The sequence below is a fragment of the Odontesthes bonariensis genome, chromosome 1, assembly GCF_027942865.1.
Source record: "Odontesthes bonariensis isolate fOdoBon6 chromosome 1, fOdoBon6.hap1, whole genome shotgun sequence".
Lineage (NCBI taxonomy): Eukaryota > Metazoa > Chordata > Actinopteri > Atheriniformes > Atherinopsidae > Odontesthes > Odontesthes bonariensis.
Window position 1 is genome coordinate 12,045,359 of NC_134506.1, and position 19,804 is coordinate 12,065,162.

Consider the following 19,804-nt stretch of genomic DNA (forward strand, 5'->3'; position numbering starts at 1 on the left):
CATGTCTTCTCATGTTCACTTTTTATAGTCATATGAACACACGCAGTCTCTCCCACCACCTACATAACATCTTGTGTCATTCTCTTCGGTTGCATTTACCATTCGGCGTAATGCTTCCTTCTTTCCTTTCTTCTTTTCTTTCTTCTTCTTCCATGAAAGAGCTGGGCTCCAGTTTCCAGTCCGAAATAGAAATATTACAGGCTTATCTGCATGTCCGCCCCCCCACACACATGTGCACACAAACGATACACATGCAAAGAGGCATAGATGTGCTCTCTCTGTGGACGTACCTTCTGTTGTTTGGCTGTCGACAGCAGAAACAAGTGATGGAAAGAGGAAGTGAAAGGAGGAAAGCTGAAGATAGGGGAGGGGAGGCGGAGAAGCAGACTTATCAGCACTGATGGATGAAGTAAACACATGTTGTGTTCTTTGTTGCCATGTTTTTGAGAGACAGTCATTGCCCTCAAAGAAAGACAGGCAAAAAGGGAAGAGTGGGCGGAGTGAGGAGGAAACCAATTTCCCGTCGGGCTTTCACAGTCTTTTACAACCATTTGGGCCCCGCTGAAAAATGTAATATTATCTTGATTTTAAATTTAAAGTAATAAATGAAAAGCTCTGCAGCAAAAACTTAGAAATGCGCTATTACTTCTAATTTCATGAATATAAGATATAGAGAAATGTTGGGATATGCAAAAGTGTGGGCATTGTTTTATTGCTTCTATTACTATTCCTTGTTTAGATCCTAATCAACACCTTCCAACTTGCAAGGCAGGTGAAGAATCACCATCAGAAACCAGGTTTATACATTTGAAGTCCACTACAATTCAGAAAAAGGCGATGAATTAATATGTTTCACAGTCTGAAATGTCATTAAGAGTCATTATTATTGCACAGTACAGAGCTGATTCTTAAACAGCATCAACATAATCATTCAAGAGAAACCTTGTGCTCTCTAAACAGCATCTGGAGGAGCCACAGGCATTTTGGAAACAAGTGATGGAGCAGATGAAGTTGTAAAATAGCTCTTTTGCAGCAGTTACTATGGTTATAAAGTAATCATTGGTTCTAAAAACCCTTTTTTGGCACACAGCCATTGCTCAAATAGATATATAATGGGATTTCACTGTATTTCATACATTGTCTAAATTCAGTTGCAGGTGTATTCAGGTAGGAAGACGGATCTGAGCGCTTGAGCATACTTCAGATAGCTTTTGGAATAGGCTTCTGTATCTGATCAGAACAGATCATAAACATGCTGCACATCTAAGATGACTTAGACGGTGATTAATCTTCCCAGACAGTGATGTGATCTGCAAAGAAGGGTGAGTAAAAGGCTCACCCGGGTACTGACATGGCTTACCTGCCGTCCAGGTGTTGACTTAGTAAGACAGTCAAACTTTTTTGCATATCACTGCATTAATGTTGGACAAAATTCTTGTAATGAAATTTCTTTATGCTGCAGGAAGTTTTCGCATACCGAGTCAACTACATGTAGAATTTGCCCTCGGATGCCTAACCTTTCGTTAGGTTCGTGATGTCATAACATCCACCTTTTTCAATAGAAGCCAACAAATAAGGCTCATATTGTTTTCAACATCACAGTATTGATCTCATCAGTTCAGCAGTATTTGTCGGGTAAACACTCTTGAGCTTTATCATACCGGATCTTCCACTACTACGGCTTGTGTGCATAGCTAGCTTCTCTGTCATATTTGCTTCCCACCCATGTACATGGAGCTATCGGTCAACAAGTTTTTATAGATTTCTGACCTCTGACAGTGAAAATGATGCGATACATGTAGAGAGGAAAACTGTAAGAAAACAAGAAGCAGAAAATGTCAAATGAGAGATAATGAGAGAAAAAGTCTATATGAAGGAAAAGGGGAAGAGAGGGTAGAATAGCACTTTCTGTTGTCCTTTCATTACCTCTTTGAGAGAGCCATCCAATCACAGGGAAGCAGCATGGAAGAAGCAGAAAGGAGGAATAGCCAGTGAGAAAATTGAGTTTTACGTATAGAGACCAACACATGATGAGATAGCTTCGGCTGTGCATGGATATCCTGCTGAGAAAAAACTAGTGTGTGTCCATAGTTTGTCTCCAAACAGCAGTTAATATCTCCCTGCCTGCGGTCTCTGCCACAGTTCTGCATCTACCTCTGCAGCAGCTCCGGGTCTTTAGTTCACGGAACTGAAGGGGACTGCAGGGGGCTTCCAACAGTCGCTCCGCTTCAATTTCTGTCCTTATGGACACACACTGACCCCATTTATTGGATTCTGAGCATTCTTTTTTTAATTTCTCACACTCTGTAACACAATAGGATTGCAATGCAGACAACAGTGTCATTGCGTTCATCACTTGTCAAGCACATAGCAGCAGGTAGTCGGTACACAGGGTGTATTTTCCACTAGCGTGACAGAACATTAAAGACAACTGGCGCAACAACAAGCAGGCAGCCTTTCCTGTCCATTGCATATTTGTTGTGTATCAGTTTGTGTATCTAATTTATTATCATGGCCTATTTCCTGTTAAGCAAAGAAAATCGCATGTGTTGAGGGTGAGCAATATCACTTTGTTCGATGTGAATATTGTAAGCCTTAATGAAATGCCTTCACAAATTTTCGACTCATAGAAACAATTTACACTAGATTTAAGGGCATCACACTTTATTACTGAACAGTCTTTAGACTTAAAGTTCCTCCTTATTCCTTAAAGCAAAGAAGTGAGTTTCTTCTTACATTAAAACTGTAGAACATTGCACGCCAATGCACCATGTCATTGTAAACTAATTCATTTTTATTCTGTTGCTCACCACACTAACACGAAATACATAAAGTGTGGTTTGCAGCATATGTTCATAATGCCTTCTGTCAATGTACTGTTGATATTTTCTATATTTTTTTATCCTTACTGGTACAACCTACTTTATACCTTGATGCTGTGAATGGGCACAGAAGTAGTTAAGTGTGTCTGTCTGGATCAGTCAAAGGATGTAGGCTCTGGAAACAGTATTCTCAAACACTCAATCGCCCACAATTAACGAAGTACTGATCCCAAGCAGCAACTCTACTGCCACAGGCCACGTCCTCTGGCTCTGTGTCAGAGAATTCTGACAAGAACTGATGAGCTTTGGGGATGTTTATGCTGTTTTGAGCTAGCTAATATTCTCTGCACTCGTAAGCCAAAACAGTATGACCAGAGATGAAGTGAACAATTTTGTGAATAAGTTGTGTGAACTTTGCGTGTCAGCGGTTTGAGTCAACATGTTGGATCATGGAGAAATGGGCCACATGTTTGCTGCATGACAGCTTGGTCAGAGCAAGTGTTTTCTGGATGGTGAGAAGCTCCAAACTGTCGTCTAAGGATGTACCAAACATGAAAGTGACAGGGTATGGGGGGATATCCTGAAAAGTTGCATGTTTAAATGTATATTTTGTTTTGTTTTTTTTAAAAGGTGATTAAAAACAAGCCGATTAAAAAAAGTAAGTTGCGATATGCTTATCGCTGGAGGGCGACAACAAACACACCTTGAGTAACGTCCAGTAACTATCACTGCTTTCCAGGGCATAGTATATTGGTTACAACAACCTGAAGGGATCTTATTGGAACTGTAAATGCATAAAAACCTTCAATCCAGAATAAGAAGTCTGCCAGAATTGTTTCTTGCACAAATTGTTCAATAATGAGAGAGTAGACAAGGTATATATTCAGCTGCTCCTATCCATCCTGGTGTCTTACACAGACACGTTAATATAAATCATTCTGGCAATATGACGTGTTGTAAGAAAACTCTGGTTCTAATAGGATAGGGGTGTCATACTTGAATTGATGTACTGTCCAATCTCATGTGAATGACAATTATTTTATATAATAATTGCACAGTCTGTGGCTCTCTCGATCCCTGATGCTCCGTATGGAGCCTTGAGGAGCGTTAACGTGAAAGTAACTTTTTAGCAGTTTTAATAACTAAATTTAACAGATTGATTAGATCTTTACTGTTTTGTATCTAATCTCTAAAAAGGGCTTTGATTATAACTTACTGGACTTGGACTGGATCTGTTGCCACCATCTTAGTGCCAGATTAAAAAGGGCACCTTCAGAGGTCTTGCAGAGTTCATGTCACTGTGGGTCAGAACTGTTTTGGCAGCCTGGATAAACAGGGTCAGACATATGCTGAGCAAAGGTTGTCAAATGTTTTTGCTTATCAGTCTTCATGAGAAAGGCAAACACAAAGAAATTCCACTGCACTGTACACCACTAACTGTAGGTGTAATTCATTTGCTTCTTTTTCTGTCTGTGTCCTTCAACAAACTTATATCCCTTCGGGGCAAGTCAGTCAGTTCTAAAAGCGTGACTTAGGTGTATATATGGGTTTGTATTTGTGGTTATTTGTTCTTTTCTTTTTTTTTTTTTTTTTTTTTCTTTTTTTTTTTTTTTTTTTTGTCCTTGTTAACATCACTATTTGAGCACATAGAAAGCACACAAACCACCCCCGCAAAGACCAAGCCAGCTGCCTGTTGTTGCTGCCCAGACAGTGTAAGGACAGCCAGTGTGAGTCAGACAGTGTCTTTCCAATCCTCCCATTCAGCTGGTGTGTCAGTGGTCAAAGAGGTGACACTGACAGCGGGTAACAGGGTCCCCACTGTGCCCTGCTGACAGAAAGACATGGCCTCACACGTCTCTGCTTCTGACATGGACTGCTTTTTTACAAAGTTGAAATTGATCTAATTTACGTGTGATGATAAAATGCTATTTGTATTTTGAGTACAGACATATCGTCCATTGGGTGCATATACATAAATGGGCTGTAAAGGCAGATGTCACTGACCCAGAGAGGCAATGTTCATTCTGAAGAAGATTCTGAAGGCAAGAAATATGTTTAAAGCCAAGCATCACAGAGCCATTACATTATCACTACAATAATAGCAATGATATGGCCCTTACACATTTTGTTGTTTGACAAGCTCACATTTCTCTGCACCACAAACATTGTGATAAAAGCATCAGTAGTTTTTTCTGCTTTGTGAGCCCCTTGTTTTTGCTTTTCATGTAAGCAGCTGTTTTCACTGTTTTCTCTGTTCAGTCACATGGTGTCTTTTACCGCCGGTTCTACTGTGATCAGCTTTACTCTCATTATATTGCTGGACCATTGCTTTTATATATTTTATCTTATTGATATATTTTATTTCTTTCTCATTGGACAGCTCTGTTGTCTGTCAATGTTACAGCACCTCCCCTATAAACTCTCCCACCACCTCCTACCTACAGCGCAAGCCACCCACATTTTAATTTCTTGGGCTAATGAAGCGGGAGCTCTCTCTGCCAAGTTGAATCAATGGGAGTCTGCAAGCACGCTGTTGCTTTTTCACTTTAGTCATCAACAAAGCCAGGGAGTGATTTCTTTTCAATCAGTGTCTTGGTTTGTGCTCCCTCGAAATCTTTTTTTTTATTTATTTTTTTATGTTTCTGTATGCGGGCTGTCAGATTTTGTGTGTCAGTGTGCATGCGAAACTGCTCATGTGTGTAGATGCAAAAGCCCATAATAAGCTGTCTACACACAATGTTCTCCTGCTGTTAGATTAAAAGCCATTTGTATGCAGGATCCTTCCTCTCACTACCATTAAAGGGTATCAGATTACTTCACAAGCGCAAAAGCTATCATTATCTTCATCTCCATTAAGTAGGTCATTTGGATTCCCGCGCAAATACATTTACACATTTGCTTCCACGTGCAACAAACACACGCGCGCGCTATCGTGCATCCAAACACTCAATTTAAAGTTAATGTGTTGACATTTGAACCTCCGAATTTCAGCATTGAGTTATTTAGATGTAGGAGCTCTCTGTTTGAGTGAGGGGACGTTGAGCAAGTGATTAATCCTTAAAGTCACACACTTGACGTTATTCAAATACTCTCCTGTATTTAGTGATTAAATGCCAAAACCTCTAAAGCCACAAGGAAGGCGTAACAACCTCATGATTTATGGAAGAAGCTCCTCTCTGAGGTTGGCTATTTATTGCAACTTCTCAAAGAAATTTCATTTTATCACACTTGAAGCCTTTAATATATCTGCTGGCCTTGTATGATTTACTTCAAATTAACCCCATATTTCTGCTGGGCAATAAAAAATATAACTCAGGGAAAATGCTCTCTCCCCTTGTCAATGGAAAATACCCTAAATGACTTTTTACCTTCTGTTCTATTGGAAAAGACATTTCTTGTGACTTCCACCTTTGTTGTTGCACTTTGTGGTCTCATTTTGCTAATCTAGCCCAATTAAGCCTTCCATGCTCTGCTTTTGTTCTTCCATATGTTCTCAGAAATAAGGATCACAAATCAGTGTCACTAGGGAATGTTCGCGAGACCGTCTTCTTTTACAGAAAATGCTATAATGTGTAAAGTAGAGCAAGTTTTTTCCAGCTGTTTAATCACTGATACAACAGACTTAATCAAGGGCTCTGATTACGTATCTTTTTATTAGAAATTAAAGTGTATGCAATGTTTAAAAGCATATGTGACAGAAGATTTTATCTCCTTCATTTCTGATGCTTTATTCTTTCCTTTTTAATCATTTTTCTTCATAAACCTCTGCTCCCTTCCCAGGCTGTCCAGAATATGTCATGGATATTTATTTGATTTGATTTTTAGAGTAAAAATGTCATCTACAATTCATTCAGTCAACAGCAATCACTTAATTTCACCTACAGATGAGTCTTTTGTGGGCGTGTCTGCGCTTTCTGCAGTATTGACTAGATGCAGTTGGTATTCCTCGGTGCTCTTCCTCTCTCCTCATCTAATCAGTGTTAGAAAAGAAGAAACAGACAGTACACTGATTGCCTCAGGGCTGACACCAGCACAGTGGTCGGCTGATAAGGTTGGCGGCCAGCACCGGCTCCACTCTGCACTATGAAAGGAATGTTGCAGCAGAACTGAGAGCAGACCAAAGGACTCACCTGTGAATTCATTTGCCTTTGGGACTTAAAGGAAAAGAGATTGAAGGTGGAGCTGCCATTTGTAAACATGGACACCTGCTTAGTTTGAATAACTGCTGACTAGGGAAGTAACACTTCATATGTTAACCTCTTTCCCCAGTTAAAACCAGTGCATCTTACCTGACAAGCGTATTGCTACATAAAGGTTTCTGTATTTACTAGATATTGGACTGAAAATTACATTTGGATTATAAAGTAGTCCCCATTCTGGGGAAAAGGGATCTAATGAGCTGTCAGTTTTGATCAAGACCTACAGCAGCGCCACATTATTCATCAAACATTTATGCACATCTGTCAGTTTCAGTCCTTCCTTTCCTCTCCTGTCTGTCATTTTTCTTCAGTCCGCCACTCTCCTTCTATAAATGATCACACTGAATCAGTCAACTTGAAATTGAGCACAGCAACAAAACTGTAAATAACTGACGTTGACATGTTTGCAGTGCCTTTTTTTTTACAGTTCCTCCACTGTAAATGTGTCTGAATGTCTCTGATCATGTGTGAGAAAGTGTTCTGTTATGTTCATCCATGACTTGCATTGTGTCTACATCGAGCAAATGGACTGGCAGCAACCTCACACATCTCCCACACACTCTTCACTTCTCTCTGCCAGCCACTGCAATGTAGTCATCTCCAGCACTTCCAATGACTCTGGATAGCTGTAATCATTGCCAAGTTTTATGCCCATCTGGCACACAGTTGCCTCCATCGCAACATCACTCAACGGACACTTAATGAGAGCCTGACTTAGCAGGACTGCATTATAGCTCTGTGTGCAATCTTACCCGGGCTGGAAAATATCTATCCTACATCTTGGCTGTCTGCTCTATCAAAACTAACTTCTGCTTACATTAAGTCATGCCTTACACTGCCGCAACAACAACATCGTCCATGCTAAAAAACTAAAGTTACATTTCAGGAGTACATACTCGTATGAAATCAAAATGATTCATTGGATTCACTTCACATCTACTTTAGAGTTGTTTGTTTTTGGCAAACAAACTGGTTGTAAGTCATTTTGAATCCTTATGCAAGTACCCTTTTTTTATCATAGTTTTGGTATTTGTACAGTATCTGTATGAAAGGCTTCTTTAAATTTGCTCATCGATTCTATCAGATGTTGAAGGTCAGACTGTGTGAGGTAGATTGTGTCAACCTTCGTTTTTTATCAAACATGCCAAAGGTAGTTTTTGTGTTTGAGCCAAACCATTTATTCTTCTGTATTGTACATTTGCCCCATCAAATGAAACCACTAGATGAAAAATGTTTAAATTATTTGATCTCTAGTGCTAATGGTTATATTCCTTGATTTAAAAAATAAATAAATAAATGTTTTATTGTTGATGCCCATTTGGTAGCAATCACAAAGGTACTGTATGACCAACACCTACAGTTGGATTGGGTGAAACTTGACGAGGTCACATCACAATTTATACCTTGGAAATACTCTACCTCTTTATACCTCTTTTAAGTGCTGTTCTTATTAAAGAGCTATTCGCGGCAGTTCTGGTTTGTGTATCTCTGATTCTCACCTGCACCTGCTCTTTCTGTTTAACATTCACGAATAGTTCAAACTTGCAGCACCTGTATCCGTGTACCTCTGTAGGATCAACACATACAAGCAGAAATGATTGGCTATTTGGTGTAATTATGAAAATGTGTTTTAACTTCATCCTCATAACATCTGTTTACCAAAAAATGAAAAAGCAGATATAAATGTACATTCTAACTTTGCCACATCACAGTGTTGTTAACTATTCACACAGACATGAATTAATTAAACAGTCATTAAGTGAATAAAATCAGATCTTTAAATTACAAGAATATGAGCAGTGTTCTCTAATCTGAAACTCTGGGCTCATCTCTGTAAAATATCCTGACTGACAGATCTCAGATCAGCTCAAAGGAAGCGGGGCAAACACAGGGAGTTCGTTTTAAATGGAGCAAACTGCTCAGATACAGAATCCCAAGCGCACACCACCGTTCTTAATATTTCAATCACCTTCCAGCTGTGGACTAAGTTACCAGCATTGTTAAATTGTGTAACTTACCTTCTCACGGCGGGTTTGTCCTACTTGCCAAGATTTCAGCTGACATGCACCTGTGTAGCGACAGCATGTCAAGAAGGGAACCAAAGTGCTGCAGTCACACTGGTGTATCCCTGTATCTATCTCCAGCTGTGTCATGTAAGTTTGTTAAAGAATCAGGAGAAAAATTAGGCTGGGGACCCTGAACTCTATCACTGCGTCCTTCTGCTCTTTGGGTTTGTACGCAGCCCATGAACCCCCACAACCCACAGTGTGTAACTCCAGTACATGCGCATAATCAGTGGCAACCGCAATACGAGATGGTCAGCTTGACCCTTCATTACACCAATCCTAAATGGGATTCTCTGAGCTGGATGACGTTGAAATTGGCTTCCGAGTTGGTTTGTTGCCAGATATGAAGGAATCAGACCAACTGTTACTGCCAAGACCCAACCAGGAAGTGACAAAAGTGTTTTACAGAAGTACTGTTTTGTTTTAAAGTAATCTTGACTCGGAAGTGAAAAAGCTGTTGTCATAAGTTGCTTTTTGGACTTGTGCCACAAACGTATGAATGATCAAAAGCTATATGCGTTACTGTGCCATCCAACTTCCTAAAGGAAACGATTTAGAATGCCATCTACTCTGATGTGGAAACGCTTATATAAGTCATATTTCCCTCCTGCAGCTGCTGGGGGCGGTACCTTACAGGACCCCTTTATGGGCCATATGTAAGAGTGTAAACAAACAACCTATATGAGCATATACATTTGAGGACTAGTTTGCTTGGACATACAGATTGCACAGTCGGCTCAGGGTGTAGTACAATTAGTATAAGGGCATAGATCCATCTTCAGTGATTCAGTGCCTTGTGAATTCAGTTCATCAAGCAGAGGACTATTTATGGAGAGGTTTTTCAAACTGGCTGTTTTTTTTAAGTTTTCTGGCTGTGAATACATGCAGAACTGTGTTCTATAATGTAGCTCATTGTTGGACCAAATGAAAGTGTACTTTTGTTCCCAGAATAAGTCAAATGTAGACCATTGTCAAAGTGTGTTTTGTTGGTTTTGATTTCTTTCCTTTTCAATTCTCTTCTGTTTAGCAACAAAAGAGAGTTTCCACATTCAGAATTTACAAGTCAGTCCAAGTGAATAATGCCATTTGCTTTCTACCTTTAAGGTAAATGCATTTAGCAAAGTCATTGTGAGGGACTGTTGGTCTCATTTTCTATTCAGGGATGTATAGATGAATTCAAAATCAATGACTCACTTTTTGGTAGGCTGAACTGAACTTCCATCATATTGCCTTTTTTCAGATTTTGGTGTAGAAACTTTCAATTTATTAACCCCAATTGCAAAGCTGACATTGCTTTCACCTTTAGAGAGTGTCTGTCTTTGGTGCATTTCATTATGCAAACACGCCTGCTTGCTTCCATCAGTGTCTTCACTTGTTTGTGTCCTCCCAGAGAAGACAATTGGAGAGAGAAGATCATGATGTTGGTTCTTTTGCATAATTCGAAAGCTACATTAAAATGTGTGCCACATGCAGAGGCGTAGGATTTGGCCTGCTAACAATAGCATCCAGACTGATTACAGATGTGTTTCCTTGCTCTCATCTCTTCTACAAGCGTTCTTATTATTTGCTCCTCAGTGTGGATTGGAAAATCATTGCATATTGTATATATATGAGTTATATATATGATAAGTTATAAGGGATCACAACTATAAAGACAGTTTAGCTGCAACTAGTATTGTTATCCCGTTTGGACTTGTATGTTTATCTGACAAAACGTGTAAAATGTGGTCCTGGAGAGCACCTTACCAGGTGTCTATATATATTTGTGTTTTTTGCAGTGGATACCAGTCCTGTCAGATTTCAAGCAGAAGGAAACACTTTGGGGCTTTGTGCCAGGGAACCTCAGCCAACCTCTGGTCCTGCACCTCGGGGACTACAATTTGGACGGCTTCCCTGATGCTCTTGTGATCCTCCGCAACACGAGTAGCAGGTAAGAGAGAGAAACGCACCAAAGCTCCATTCACTGATGCTTTTGTCTCAGAGTTGATCAAATGTGTGCTGATTTTGCAATGTAAAAAAAAGAAGAAAAAAAAAACCTAATTTAGAATAATGTTTTGTGAATTGATGAAACTAATCCTTACCTGACTGGGAACCCCGTTGCTGGTCTCTGAGCCCCACTCTAACTCATCTTTTGGTACTAGACCTCATCACATCCAGCATCCAGCCACAGGGGCTGCATACAGAATGTCGCACATAGTCACATTCAAAGCTTGTGTGCATATTCATTCCTTTAGTTACAGGAAATTAATGTTTAAAAAAAGTAACAGATTGTTGACTCTTGATTTCTCGTTTCATTTGTGAACCGATTGTACAATTTGCCATGTAACATTCCACATTTGGATAAGATTTTATGAACTATAGTGTTCCAAAGAGCATAAAACAGAATGTTTCTGTGCCTAATAAATTAAGATGCATACATAAACGGCTTATACAAATCTTTTTAGCTTTCAAAATTAGAAATGTTTTTCTTTCCTTTTTTTTTTTTTTTTAAAGCATTCGATTTGGGCTGAAGTCGCTCACTGAATTACTGTGAAATTACTGTACTTCAAATGACAACCTCTCATGCTGGAAATGTCTCCCAGTATCCCCATTCGTTTTTTTAACCCCGCTCATCGGTTTAGTGTAGGCTTGCCACGCTCATGTTTATGCAAATTACAAGCAATCTAGTCTGGAAAAAAAACAGTCAATAATCAAACTGCAAGTGCAGGAGAGAGGGCATTAATAATGAAATAGAATCATACAAAACTGATTTGGGCAGTAGATGTTGTACTCCCGGGCTCATACTCATCTAAGATCTCCCCCTCACAGTGTAGTTGTACAGACATTCATTATTTAATCTTCTTATTAATATATTAAAAATATATTGACAGATTGGGGGTTAATTAATGTGATTTCTGACGTCACAAAATAATGCTAAACTGCCCTTGGTTACAGGATGGACAGCTGCACAATAGAAATCTGTGACACTGCAGTGCAATGAAGATGGGATTGATTTAACTTGAGCTGAAGAAAAGGCTGTTAAAGTTAGTTTGCTTGTTTACTGGTGGACATTGTGCCTGATGAACCATTCATTTTAAAAATCTGTAGCATGAGCTGGTGCACATGTGCCATGGGCACCAGGGATAGGATGGATGTAGTCGTTGATGTGGATTATCTGTCCAAGCTATATAGATAAGTTGACCAAAGGGGTCAGGTCAGTGATTGTCTATGCACCTGATTACTCTGGATGCTTGGAGTGTTTGTTGTGTTGGAGATGCTAAGATGTTGGGCAAGAGCTTCTGAAGACCTACACACCAACATACATTTGAACCCAGTTTTCTCATCCAGGCACTACATAATCACCAGTAAGTCCTGCTATACTTAGCTCTTTGTGGTAACCCTCATCGAAAGATGACTTCTGTCTCACCAGCGCTAATCATACCAGCTATAGCTTCTCTCTTCTTTTCTTCATTTTCTTCATCTCCTCCTCCTTTTAAGACTGAACGTTATAATCCTGTACTGAAGCGAGGACTATGGATTATTGCATAGCTCCCAGTACAGTCTGCCCCAGCAGCAACATTTGAAATCGCATCAGCATATGAAAAAGGAGGAGGGGGAGGTAGGGGAATGAGTGCATAAACAGAGGTCAAGGTGATGACCAATAGCAATTGTTTAAATGTTCGAGAAGATCCTCACTTATCATAAAAAGTTCTTGCCGAGAGTCCAACTTTGGAATTTTGAACTGAATTTCTAGTAGAGTCACTCTGAGTAAGGAAGTGGCAGAAACGTTAGCAGCTGGGAGAAGATCAACCCAAATGAAAGTGTCCAAGGATGGTAAGAGCTTTTTTCATAGAATATAGTCTCAATTAAAAGGGAACGTTTCCATAAATGCAATTTAATGTGACAAACATCTTTGTTGAAGAAATTAAAGGCCATGCTTTAAAAGTAGCCAACAAAAGGGAGAGAGAGAGACATTTTCTCCTCTTCCTACGAAGCCCTTAAGCCTCTTAAAAAGTTCTTCTCCCTGCTCCTAAGAGTTTTTAACCTCATCAGCTCTTTTAAGATGCTTTGTGAATAATTTCATCTTTACTTAGATAGTCTTGAGTCGAAGAAATTCAGAGGAAATGACTTTCCTAGAACCCATTTTCCTAGACTTTCCTTGCAGTGGGCGTCTCAGAGAAGCCCCTGATCAGCCCCTGATCAACTTGGCCACTTTTTAGTAAAAGAAACAAGGTTTCAGAGGACTTCACAGAGTCTTCTTATGTGTTTGTTTTTTGGTTTGAAACATATTCTATGATATACTACTATGTACATTTGGCTGATTTTGCCGCAGGAGCAGTCCATGCAGCATTGGGCCTAGCTTCATCTTGACTTTCTTATACCAAGATTCCCTCAGCTAACAACCCATTTATATTGCTAATAACTGATCTATTTTAACTCCCTCTCCATCCCTCTTCTTCTTTGTCTCTCACCCCTTACTCTCTCTTCTCCTTTGTCTATCCAGCGAGTTATTTATAGCTGCTTTTCAGATAAAAGTCCTGCCAGCTAACATCACTCCATTTTCCAGCAAAATGAATGCTGATTTAAGTGTTCATCGAAAAAAGAAAACAGCAAGAGGCTGTGTGAGATGAAAGTAGTCTGCTAGAATCAGTGGAACGATTAGCAGATGGGGGTAGCGGAAGGAATAGATATGGAGTTGAAAAGTTGTTTATTATTCATGTGATCATTTTCTGTTGATGATCAAGTTTCCTCTGCTTTGACAAATCCAGTTAATTGTTTATATTACTTCTTCTATTTGTTTGTCTTTTTCCTATTGTCCTATTTATTTAGTATGAATAAAATGACACAATTACTCGCAGGAATTATGGGGAATTATGCCATCTTATTAAGAGGTGTCACAACAGTACATGTGTCAACCAGCCAATTCCCACTGCTCAGTCTGGGGATATTGGCACCATGCTTGTCCCTAAGGTAACCCCTGAAGGTCCCACCATAGATAGCACACAGTCAGCCATAACATTATGACCACTTGGCTTGTAGGTAGCCCCTTTGCCACTGAAACAGCCCTGACCCGTTCAGGCATGAACTCTACAGGATCTGACACTCAGCATTTAGTAGAAGATCCTTTGATTCCTGTAAGTTGTTGAGTGAAGCCTCAATAGAGCCGACTTATTTGTCTAATATATCCCACAGATACTCGATTGGATTGAAATCTAGAGAATTTTGAGGCGAAATCTTACCGTTCTTGAACTTTTTTGCAGTGTGGCAGGTTGCTTTGTCTTGCTGAAACAAGCCACGACCATCAGGGAAGACTGTTGTCATGGAGGGGTGTACGTCGTCGGCACCAATGTTGAGCTCGGTGATAAATTTCAAAAGGGTTTCTTTCTTTCTGTCGGTACCAATATTAACTTGTTAACCCACAGTAGCTTCATCAGTGATCCTTGGCTGCCCATGACAATGTCACTGGTTCACCACTCAAACTTCCTTCCTGCTTTTGGTGGGTTGCGACCACTGCAGACTGGGAACATCCGACAAAAAGCAGCAGTTGTGGAGATGCTGTGGCCCAGCCATCTTTCCATCACAAATTGTCCTTAGTCAAAATTGGTCAAATCCATGTACTCACCCCCTGCTTCCAACATATTAACCAAGAGAACAGAATGGTATTCTGCCTAATAGGTCCCACCTATCCTTGCTATGTATCTACTGCATTGTTCTTGTAGTAAAACTCACACCTCCATTAAAGGAATATTTTTGCAAACAGTCGTTATGAACTACAAGAAATTTTAGTGTGGATGTGCCTGCATGTCCCTGTCATGTGTTCATGTTTTCACATTTGAGTGGTGTAATATCCTCTGGCAGCTCCAAAAAGACTGCAGTCCTCCGGGTCCACATTATATCCAGGTCACAGGACAGACGGTGACTTTCTCTCTCTGCATGTCTTGCTCTGTCTCACACACACGCACTTACATGCTCACACTGATGAACATCATAACGAGGAATGCATGGCTGCTGCTGCTGCCTGCTGAAAGAAGCTCCTGTAGATGTTTCAGTGTATGCAGAGAAGCAAGCATATTGGGATCCTGGAGAGAAATGAAGCAGGATAATGAGGGAGAGATGCTGGTACGCACTCTGTAAGAGGAATGTATGAAAGTGAAGTAGAGAATGTTTTCTACCCATTTCTTCTTATTATCCGAACATTCCAAGATACTTCTGTCAAGATGCCGGATTATGAAAGATAGTTCCTGCAGACGATATTCTGCACTTTTTTATTCGATGATCCTAGACTATGTTGTGATGATGCAATGCATTATAGTTTCCATTAAAGCCATGTTCCTGAAGCTACAGATGTTTCTATATATTGTTATTTCTTTATCTTCAAATGTTTTTTTGCACAGAAGCATCTACAAAGTTCACTGTGGAAACCGTTAGGAAATTGTCAGGTACTAAATACAAAGCAGGTAATTGGATGAGTCATCTTTCTATCACTGTCAGAAGCGAACTTCCACTAATCCGGACAGCAATATAAATAGAAGTTGCCGCTAATTAGGGGCGGCTGTGGTTGCCTGCGGCCACATCTAAAAACCTGTTGCAGCTGCTTGGATCAGATGCTAATTGGTCTGAACTTTTGTTTTGGCCACAATCAGATAGCCTGGAGCCTGGCTAAGTGGATTCTCTCGTGAATGTGATGTTTCAAATCTTTTTAGTTTCCTGCTGCCTTGCAAAGCAAAGTTACACCTCTTTTCACTTTAACATCTGTAATTTCAATTAAACTTATATAGGATTATTGCAGGAACATAAATGTTGATGTTCATTGTTTTGGAAAATTCCCGAGCAGCTGGAAAATAGCAGCAGTTCCTGATGAACATCGTGAGCAGACATATCAACAAGCTGAATTTAGTAAGAGCATATATGAAATGTCTTCTTCATACTCTAAACTAAGTATTTTCTTGTAATTAAAAATCATTTAAAAAAAAAAGAAAAAAAGACTACAAACATTCATAGTTAACACTTACACCAGACAGTGGTGAATTATATCAATAGCTAACCTGTAGCATCCACAACAAAAGTAATTGAAGTTGCAGAGCATTGTATCTTGCAGACAACCTAATTACAACAGCATGATGGTGATGCTGCATCTTGCCCTAACATACACACATTATGTCACTATCTTCATCTATTTTAACACTACGCGATTTCAATAAAAGTCAGAGGTCCGCATGCCACGTGAGAGATACCTGTTGAAAAAAATTTACCACCTGCTGCTCCAGTGTTTGTTTGGTACACCAGTTGCTACCACTGCTTTCCAGGAATAACATACGTCACACTTGAATTGCTTGAGTGTATGTAAGTGATGGATTGCGTGTGTCAGCCACCAGCCCTCATAGTATGGGATTATCCTCAGCTGTAATCATGTGTTCATAGATTTTTTTTTCCAACTTCAGTAAATTGCACTTTGTGCTGATTAAAGGGGAGCTTTAAAGTGTGATCTGCCTGAAGCGACTTGGATATGATTACATGTGACTTGAGAAGGTCAAGCAATTGAATGCAAAATTGTGGAAGCCTCCAGATTTCCGGTGTCCCCAGACCTAAAGTTGTTATCTATTAACATGACCTTAAACTTCAGTAGATGACCAGTTTTCAAACATTTTTTTATCCCTACAACTATAAACATATAAAATTGTTTCTTATGGGCTGGAAGCTCCTTCACTCTGTTGGTTTTGTTGTTCCTTGTTATGTCTTCATCTCTTTCTTAGTCTATATTTGTGTCATATACTTGTTTGTTGCTGTCACATTGCCCAGCAATATGATCAAAAATGCAAATTATAAGACAATAATTTGTTTTACTCTGGTACATTAGGTAGTGTATATACATAACAGTACATTTTATTTAATTTGTTTTACTTTAAATCAATCAAACCCATCTTTTGGACTGTGTTTACATGAAATATAGATTTAACAGTTGGTAAATTACCAACTGAGCTGTATTGTATTCAATGTGGATTCAAAGCATGATTTGCCAATAAGGTTGCAATTGAAACATTATTTGGCTAATTTTAATGATAACAACTTGGATGGTTGACTCAATAAATGAGTTTATTCATACTTAAGCAGACAGAAATACTTTTTAATATTTTTTCTGCTCACCATAGTTTTTTTCAAGTTAAGTAAAGTATGATGCAGTTCAAAAGCAAACATACAATGAATGCTTGTCCATCTAGACCATATGTGGTCAATTTTTCCAGGCGCAGAGGAGTGCAGCAGAGAGGGTAGACAGCAATAAGGATGCCTTTGTCTGTGTCTTTTAAAGATTGAAGTACATTTGGTGAAAAAACACTAGACATAATGTGTTCATATTAGTGAAAAAAATTATTTTGTTTTTCCTGCTCCATGAAAAAACTGTGTATGCAGTATGTAAAGTGTGTTGTGACATTGCATTGGGCATGAAGAAAGATGTGTGCCTCAGCAGAAGGCTCTACACATAATGTCCTCTGTTTGCTGTGTGTCAATACGAGGAGAACATTTGTATTGATACTGGTGTGGACTTGTTTACGACACTAAGTGCTCCTACAGGTCCTGATATGAACATGCTAAATTCTGCTCGGATATTGAAGTGTGTGGAGTGTTTTTGTTTGGAGTTTCTGTTCGGGGGAGGATTGCATTGTGTACAGCAGGTAGTAGCAATAACCGTCTCCTCCTCTTTCAACTCTAACCAGCTGAGTGAAAATATGGATCAGACCTTTAAAAACACCTCCAGGTTTTCTGAGCTAGACTCTATACTTTGCACACAGACACATGTTTGTTTTTATGTTCCTGTGGGGATTCTCCATTTACACGATGCATTTCCAAGCTTCTTATTCAAACCTTAGCCATCACAATTAAATGCCCAACTCTAACCCTAAACCTAACCACAAACTGATTGTAACCCCGACCCAAAAACCAAGTCTTAACCCTCGGAATCTACTTTGTACCAGTGGTACAGAAAATTATCATGTGTTGGTGTTCTATTAGGTTTTTGTCCCCACTATGATATAGAAGCATGCGCACACACACACACACTCGCATTAGAATGATCTTTCTGTTGTTGGAGAAGGAGTAGGGAAAAAAGTAACTGGTTCAGCTAAATTGGAATTCTGTGAATCTATGAGTCCTGAGAAACTGGAATTTGTATTTGGTGTTGATCTCTCCCAGCACTACTTTTGCCAGACCATAATTCACCGGCCTTAGTTTTTCTTTGGAATACCAGGTTAGTGCTGGATGGATCCTAAAGTTATAACCCATTCTTTTTGGCTCTTCTTACATCTGTCCTCTGTTCAATGAAGAAAATGGAGCTACTCTCATGCCTGAAGTGGACTGGTTCGAATTTAGTTGTGCCAACACTGACAATGCTTGTTAACTATCGATGCAACAGCAGTCAGATCACTCTGTTTTAAGAATCTGGGAGGAATTCCGACGTAGGAGGAAAGCTCAAAGATGAATGAAAATCTCCCCTCTGAGGTTACAGTTAGTTATCTCTCTGTTTTGATGTTGTTTGGAGGAATCGGTCATGATGGTGGGGACTGATTCCTGTCTTGGGAATTGCAGCCCTCTCAGGGTTGATAAGTAAAGTGAGGCTTAAACATGCAACACTATGTGCGTTTATTCAGGCAAAGGCATAATAAAGGAGTTTCCCCGCCATCAAGGACTTGACAGTTAGGAAAAAATCTTAACATAAATGTTTAAGCGACCATTGTTTATACTGCCTGGTCATGGCGACAGCTTGTAATGAGGTTTTCACGGTTTCAGATAGAACAGGAGTCAAGACAATACAAAGGGAGCCAAAAACAGAAACAATAGCCGCTTTCGGACTGTAGGAACCTTTTGCAGTTCTAATAACCTTTTAATCCGCGGGGCCGTTTTCTCCCGTGTTCGGACATACAGAACTCGGGGCTTTCTCCCTTAGTTCCTATAACTATTTAGCTCCTTCTCCGAGGTCGGGTCTTTTCATGGTTCTTATAGAACGAATCTAACGGAGGTGTGTTGTGGTCGGTAGCTACGCCCCATGTCATGCTATCACGGCTGAAATGTTTCCTCATAGACACAGACAGAACCAGCGGGTGTTTAATAAGTTAAACTTACACTGGTCTCATTTGTCTGCAGCGCTCTGCTCTCCTTTCTTCCTTCATGAAATGAAAAAGTATCTCCTGACTCTCTGTGTGCTCTTCCAGCCTCGATATTAGACGCCTGATGTGATTGTCCATGATTAATATCACCATCATGCAGACCATAAACACAGTGGTGTTTTTTCTACTCTCCTTACTTTTACCGTTTTGTTTTGTGTTTGAATGTAGCGCTAAACGGCTAACGGCTAACACGTCACTGAAGCAGACGGCTGCGCGCGGCGCATCAGTCCCTATCAGGTCCCGACTCATGTTAGCCTGGGAATTCCCATGCTGCTTTGCGCTCGATTTCATTCTCACTGCAAAGTCAGCCTGGAAACCACCGCCCTTATTTTTGCCAGAGTTTGGGAACCAATCACAGAACGGGGGGGGGGGGGGTCGGCAGCAAGACGATGACAACGTGTATGCGCAACATCGAAGCTTTTAGAGTGTTAATTCAACATGACAGCGGACACAACGTTACCGTTCAATGCAGCCTTAGAAAGTGTTTCGGAGTAGATTCCACCCTAGGGTCATTTGAACCGTGACATCCAGCCAAGTAGCCCACCCGAAGTTTTTCCGATATTGGCTGAACATCAGCT

The 19,804-nt window shown here is 39.9% G+C and overlaps 1 protein-coding gene across 1 annotated transcript in view; it reads left to right on the forward strand.

Moving 5' to 3' along the window:
* Positions 1 to 19,804, forward strand: part of itfg1 (integrin alpha FG-GAP repeat containing 1) — a 162,924-nt gene that overhangs the window by 58,084 nt on the left and 85,036 nt on the right. The window contains exon 10 of the mRNA XM_075471634.1: positions 10,866 to 11,017. Coding sequence (XP_075327749.1) covers positions 10,866 to 11,017 — 152 coding nt within the window. The remainder of the gene's footprint in view (positions 1 to 10,865; positions 11,018 to 19,804) is intronic.